The following is a 7474-nucleotide window of genomic DNA, read 5'->3' on the forward strand; positions in this document are numbered from 1 at the left end:
CTCTCCTATTTTTGTAGCAACAGACTAACATGGTTTCCTCTGTGAATGCAGGTTTCAGTTTGGCAATTATTTCAATGAATCGTTTATTTTAATGTTCTTCTGTATTTTTATACAAATTTTTCCATTATACCCCTCCCCCAACAACGATTAATATCTAAACAGACACACTGGAGATAAAATAGTATATTAAATAAATTAAAAGAAAAAGTTAAAAAGAAAAAGAAAGGAAAAGGAAAATGTTCACTGCCCTGTTGTGTGTAGTGTGCGCTATTCCTAATGTAACACCTGTTGAGGTCCACAAAATTGCCAACCTGTTTAGATTTTGGCTTCTCTAACGTAATATAATAATCCTTTTCAGAGCGATATCGAAAGATGATTTTTCCATCTGTTTAAAGTAAAATAACGAAAAGAAATATTGGAAGAAAATATTATATTTAGTTACAGCGGTGAGAATCTTAATAGCCAAACTATGGAAATCAGAAGCAAGACCAAACTGGGATGAGTGGATGCAAAAAGTGAATGAGTATAAAGAACTAGATCTTGTCAAGGACAAGATCAAGATATAATGAAAAGGAAAGATGATTGGAAAAAGGTTCTGGCCTTATGGGAAACAAGATGGAATGTAAAAACAAACGTATTGGATATTTAACAGTTTATAACTCTGTGATAGTAGCATACTTAATTCTCTCCTTTTCATACTCTGTATGCAATCTTTTGTATTGTTGGAGGTTTGTAAATGAACAAATGACACCTTCGACAAAGCTTTCTTTACAAAAATAAGAGCTGAGGACTTAAAAACTAAATATGTATTAGACAATTAAATAAGCATAAGACTTTTTGTTAAGAGCTGAAATAAGGAGAATGTATCTCAAATGAGTTTGAGTTTATTTTTGTATTTTTTATACTGTGCATAATACATAACAAGATAAATGGTTTATTTTCTAGCTCAAGGAAAAAGACTTCTTCAAAATCCTAAGAACCTAAAGAAGACTGATGAAAACTAATTAAGATAAGAGAGCAAAATGTGATTTCACTTGAAACTTTATTGTGATATAATTTTATTATATATAACTGATAAAGACTATTTCTTTCCAAGCTGGATCTATTGGTCTTTGTGCTTTTATCATCCTCTATGTTACTAATTGTCAAATAATAACAAATAAGTAATAAATTCTGTATTACTATGCCCAATAATATGCTTCTATTGCTTCAGTCTGGATAATAAACTAGGATCCACCAGAAAGATACTGCATACACAACACATATTTTCTAAGCTAAACAACATACATGCAAAAGGAGAACTGTCTGTGAATAGATATAGTCCCTCTGAACTCACAAATACAAAATGCAGTGACAGCATATACATTTTGGAGTCTGTTGCTCTGAGTCCCTTTCATGTGAGAAAGATAATTAAATCTATAAATGATCTCACATGTACCCCACTCCATACCACATAAACTGAAAGGACTCTACAAAGCAATCTGCAAAATTATGGCAAAATGGTTACTCACACTGTATGTTAATATATAGATATTCAAAACAGAACATTATTTCTGTTATAACATTACAAGCTCCTAAGATCATGTATGGCTGACATTGGGAAAGAACTCTATTTTGAGCAATTTAAATTCTGAACACTGCAAAAGTGGGAAAACTACCAGATGCATTTCACTGACATTCTGAAGTAATGCCATCATTACTGTATTTACTGTATTTACACTTAGAAATAAATCTGTTCTGGTGAATCAATGGTATTAATACATTTTGATGATGCTATTATTCTTATATATTCTAATCATAGAACATAAGTACTAAACTGCTCAACTAGGGCATCTATTATAGTGGTTCTTACTTGCTAGGACAGACAAGTTTATAGTACTCTTCTTCACAGTCTGATACATAAAGCAAGCTACAGAAATTCAAAAGCAACCTCTTGTATCTAAACAGATTACATTTAGCTGTCATGGTTGGAATCTTGTAAATGTTTACTTGGAAATATGGCTTGCAAAATTCAATGGAAGGCAGGTTTGCACTGTGTTGCTCAACCTATGTATGTTTACTCACAAAGTAAGTCACATCAAGTTCAGTAACACCTGCTACCAAATGCGTGTGCACATGGATTGAACTTTAGGGACTCTAAAAGCTACTCACCTTTTTGGTGCAATTTTCACACTTCATTTGTAGGTCTTTGGTGTTGTTTTTAAGGTGGCTAAACTAGGTTTTGCTGTTTATGTTGCTGAGTCCTTATTTTTGCATTCAAAAACTGTAGAAGACGAAGCAACTTCTGCTTTTCAGCTGCCTGAAACAGTACAAAGCATAAGAGCAGTTATGATTGCCATTTGCAATCTCAGCCCTCTTATACAGTACCTCTTTTAGAGACTTTCTGTGACCAATGGGAAACTTGGAAGGAGGGGCCATTTGACGGCTTGTCTGCCAGTTCCACCTCTTACTGCTCCTTGAAAGTGGGAAGTTTCTAATCATCAAACTTTGGAGAATTAACTGAACAGCAATGAATGCCTGTTGTCAGCTCATCTAACACGGAAATACTGTCACACTGCAATGTTTATATTCCTGGCAATAATTAGCTCCAATGAAACATGTATTTATTGAACCCTATTGATAAACAAAACACCTTGCTTTCCTTGCCATGGAAACCAAGACCAGCATTTGATTTTATAGTTCAGGGTGTCTCTCTTTAAGAAATATATGTTGTGAGCTACCTTGGGTTCCAACTTGGGAGAAAGGCAGGATAAAAATAAAATGAACAAAAAAGAAACGGAGACAGACACACAGGAGAGATGACTTTCAGACATCTTTCTACTAACGTTACATGGGATCAGATAGGAGACGGCAGGTGAACAGATCTTGGAAGTAACATGTACTTGCTACTTTATTTTGGCAGCTAGGGGTGTCATAAGAGTACAAATGGGAACAACTGTACCTTTCACTTTAGTGGATGAGGTTTTTGCATTTTTTAAAAATATTTTTTTAGTTTTACGTTCTATGCCATTCCTTTACAATTTTTTTAAAAGTTAAAAAAGCAACAAAAAAGTAACAAATAATGTAACAAGTTACATACACACACACACAGACGCTAACATTTAAGACACTTAATGGCCACAATTGATTCCTTGGGATATAATGGATACAGTCAATTACTTTTTTAAAAAATTCTACAATCTGAGTTGGGGAAATAGATTCTGAACTGTGTCTTTCAAGACAGTCCAAAGCTGGATGTACCACTCGATGGAGTGAAGCACCTGTCTCAGGTAGCAGCTTCAGGGCGTCATATAAGGGAACAGCAAATTGTTACTTATTTCAATGACTATTGCTACTGCATGTTTGCCTAAATATCCTAAAGGCACCAAGATCCTGTCTGATCTTAGAAGCTAAGCAATAGGAGACCGCCAATGAATAGCAGGTGCTGTAGACTATATTTCAGAGGAAGGAACTGGCAAAAGCACCTCTGAGGATTCCTTGCCTAAGGAAACTATGAAATTCACAGGGTCACCATAAGTCAGCTGGTGACTTGAAGACACATACACACACACATCATATGCTTGGTACCTGGGATGGGGAGAGGGCCTTGTGGGATTTTCTGGCTCAAGTACCAAATAATGTGGCTGGTTTTGGGTACTATGCCCCTTAACGTTTTGTTTCAGGCTTTCACATATGCATATTACTATTGTGCCATGCTAAAAGACAAAGGAGAATTTGGCAAATTCTTTCTCACATGAATAGAGAATCATAGAGTTGGAAGAGACCCCAAAGGACATTGACTCCAACCCCCTGCCATCAAAGTATCCTTGACAGACAACCATCCAGCCAATGTGTAAAGACTTCCAAAGGAGACAACAACACCACCACAACTACTACTTTTGAAAACTAGCTGTGAACAACACAACTGCTTTTCAAAACGTATGTAAGGCATGAAACTCCTAACTGAATGCATCTGGTCTGTTTTTCAAATATCTGCCATTTACCATTACACAAGCTACAAGCCTTTGAAGCATGAATCTGCCTTTTGTTCACGTCTTCCCTCGGAACTATCGCCTTTCATGAGCACATTATGCTGCCAGGCTGGCACAACGGTTTCAGTGTTGGACTACAACTGTGGAGACCAGGATTCAAATCCTGGCTTGGCAATGTAAACACACTGGTTGATCTTGGGAAAGTCACTCTCTCAGCCTCAGAGGATGACAATGGCAAATCCCCTCAGAAGAAATCTTGCCAAGAAAACCCCATGACAGGTTCACTTCAGGGTCACCATAAGTTGGAAATGACTTGAAGGCAAACAACATCATCAACAACAACAACAACTGCTCCCAACAGATAGTTGGGCTTCTAAGATTTCCCTTATGCCATGTCACAGCTCTACAGTGTACCCAATTGCTCTTAATGCCAGGATATATCCATTCCAAAAGACACAGCTTAGCTTGGTGCCTCAAGTAAAATTAGTGATTATTTGTTACAGCCATTTGTAACAACTCCGTTCTGTTGATCCACTTTTAACAAGTACCATGCACAGAAGAAGTAAATAAACATCCACATACACCTGGAAGTTTAAGCACCTACACTGCACCTTTTGTGGCATGGAAATAATAAATCTTTAAGCCAGTGTGGTGTAGTGGTTTGAGTATTGGACTCTGGAGGTCAAGGTTCAAATCCCTGCTCTGCCAGGTAAACCCAAGTCACAGTCCCTCAGCCTCAGAGGACAGCAATGGCAAACCCCCTCTGAAGACACTTGCCAAGAAAACCCCATTACAGGTAAGTCAGGAAACAACTTGAAACACACAACAACAACAACAAACAATAAATAATACTTTCCACTGAGGGGCTGTTTATACTGGTCCATACATTACACTAAATATTGGGTACCTGGAACTCATCCCTGGTCAATCCATCTTCTCTTTTCATCCCTTGAGTCAATAATACCTACCCAAGGTTAAGGGATGGTGCCTGGGCCAGCATGGACTGGACTCTGGAGATGTGGGTTTGAGTTGCTGCTCAGCCATGGAAACCCACTGGGTGGCCTTGGGCAAGTCACACTCTCTCAGCCTCAGAGGGTGGCAATGGCAAATCCCCCCTCTGAAAAAAACTTGCCAAGAAAACCCTATGATAGGTTCACCTTAGGGTCCCCATGACTTGGAGGCACACAACAGGTTCACCTTAGGGTCACCATATAAGGCACACAACAACAACAACAAATACCAACCTTTAGGCAAAGACATACTGTGAATGTCCATGCATTTAGAAGCATGGGTCACCACAATGGACGGCTGGTTTCCTCAAGGAAGGTAATAAATCAAGTTACAGGACCTCGTGGGGAAAAAAAGGACCTATGCACAACACTACCACAGCCAAGTGTGGCACAGTGGTTAGAGCGTTGGACTACGACTCCAGAGGCCATGGTTCGAATCCCAGCTTGACCACGGAAACCCACTGGCCAAGTCACACTCTCTCAGCCTCAGAGGGTGGCAATGGCAAACTCCTCTCTGAAGAAATCTTGCCCAGAAACCCCATGACAGGTTCTCCTTTGGGCAGCGGTCTTTAAGGGAATTTGGGACTTCAGCTCCCAGAATCCCAGGCTATTGGCCAACATGGCTGAGGCTTCTGGGAGATGAAGTCCAAAATCTCTTAAGGGGCACAGTTTGGGGATGACTGCTTTAGGGTCACCACCACAAGCCACAAAGCACAAGCGCAACAGGGGCAGCCTGCATGGCTAAGCGGTGTGTCTCTAGCAGCCAAAGGGTATTTTACTAGGCTTTGCCTCTTTTAATCTCCTCTCTTGGCTTTCACCTGAGAACCATTTTCCTTGTATTCATTCTGGGAGGTCTCCTTCCCAGTTTGAAGCGTTTAATAGCGGTTCTTTCTCAAAGAGGCGAGACAAGGCTGGGAAGGAACGCTTTATCCCAGGGATTACCCAGAATGCCACCTCCGTGCGTCTGGGGGGTCTTGGGTTCCAATCCCGGTTGGGAAAGGAGCCAAGCCCCAATCCGCAGCCCTTCCAGGTCCCTGCCTCCTTATTCTTGCAAACTCTGCATAAAACGATCAGTTAGGAAAGCTTTCCTCCTCTCCTCGTTCAGGGTCACACCGCCAAGGAGGACCAGGCCCCGCGGAATGGAGGACGACGTGACCCAATTGACGGGCAACAGGAACAGAAACCCCTGCTCCAAAGGGAGGACACTTTGGGCTCCTTTGGAATGCCTCCTGGACAGAGGGCTGGAAATGGAGGACCTATCCCAATAAAAAGCTTAAAACACTCAGAGAAATATAAACCCATGCTTCATAGTCAGGCTCAAAATGGAGGACATTTTGAAGCCCCTCCTGGAGAGAAAGTGGAAATGGAGGACATGACCAAGTGAAAAGTAAAAAAACACTCGTGTGTGTGTGTGTATATATATATAAAATCATGCTTCTCAGTCATGCTCAAAATGGAGGACACTTTGGAATTCCTCCTGGACAGAAGGTGGAAATGGAGGACCTTTAAAAATAAAAAATGAAAACACTCAGAAATAGAAATCCATGCTTCTTAGGCTCAAAATGGAGGACACTTTTGAAGTCCCTCTTGGAGAGAGAGTGGAAGGAAATGGAGGATGTGACCAAATAGAAGCTAAAAAAACAGTCATACAAATAGAAATCCATGCAAGTGGAGGGCACTTTGGAATCCCCCTGGACAGAAGGGTGGAAATGGAGGACCTTTAAAAACCAAGAGGTAAAGACACTCATATAACTGTGTAAACAGAAATCCATGCTTCTCAGCCATGCTCAAAATGGAGGACGCTTTGGAAGTCCCCAGTGGACAGAAGGGTGGAAATGGAGGACGCCTTTGCAGAGGCAGAAAAGGAGGCAGCATGCAGGGAGATGGATGACAATAAGAAATGCAAGAAGCCATGCCAAGGAATATATGAGAGAGAGAGAGAGAGAGAGAGAGAGAGTACCTTGGCTGCACAATGGACTTAAGTCACAAATGGCATCCCTAGGAAGAGGAGGAGGAATGACAGCTCCACTCTGAGGGAGAGGGGAGAAGGGGGCCCAGGAGGACGGGGCCTGGGGCCTCCTCGGCTGCAGTCTGGGGAGCAAAGCCTCCTCCCTCCCGCCCTGTTTTTGGGGAGCCTGGCTCTTCAGCCTCCCTCCCTCCCTCCCTCCCTCCGCCCCCGCCGCCCGCCGGCCTCCATTGTGGACCTGAGGCCTGTCACGTAGCCGCCCGCCTTGGCCCACAGCGCCCCCTGCTGCGGCGGCTGCTGCTGCTGCCTCTCTTTCTCTCGCACATCTACGCAGATGACGCCATAATGATGATGCTCCTCGTCCTCCTCACAGACCTGGCCCAGGTCAACTCAGTCCTGAGGGAGGCCAAGGGAGAAAGTGCAAAGCCAGGCTTACTGTTCAAAACACAAGGGCAGCAGAAATAATGGCCACAGAGAAATTACATACGTTCAAACTAGACAACCCAGCAGGAAACTGGAATAGTAAA

The 7474-nt window shown here is 41.7% G+C and overlaps 1 protein-coding gene across 3 annotated transcripts in view; it reads right to left on the minus strand.

Moving 5' to 3' along the window:
- Positions 1 to 7105, minus strand: part of LOC149322112 (nuclear prelamin A recognition factor-like) — a 44052-nt gene extending 36947 nt beyond the window's left edge. Inside the window, exons 1-2 of one of the 3 annotated variants that reach the window (XM_089534758.1) lie at positions 6942 to 7105; positions 2152 to 2299 (exon numbers count right to left, since the gene is read on the minus strand). In XM_089534758.1, coding sequence (XP_089390884.1) covers positions 2152 to 2178 — 27 coding nt within the window. In that variant the 5' untranslated portion in view covers positions 2179 to 2299; positions 6942 to 7105. Of the gene's footprint in view, positions 1 to 2151; positions 2300 to 5215; positions 5752 to 5923; positions 6366 to 6941 lie in introns of those variants that run through there. The other 2 variants (XM_089534777.1, XM_089534767.1) reach the window with 2 other exon arrangements.
- Positions 7106 to 7474: the final 369 nt, after the last annotated feature.

The sequence above is a fragment of the Sceloporus occidentalis genome, unplaced genomic scaffold (assembly GCF_023333645.1).
Source record: "Sceloporus occidentalis isolate IW3139 unplaced genomic scaffold, rSceOcc1.0.p SCAF_1, whole genome shotgun sequence".
NCBI classification, from domain to species: Eukaryota; Metazoa; Chordata; class Lepidosauria; order Squamata; family Phrynosomatidae; genus Sceloporus; species Sceloporus occidentalis.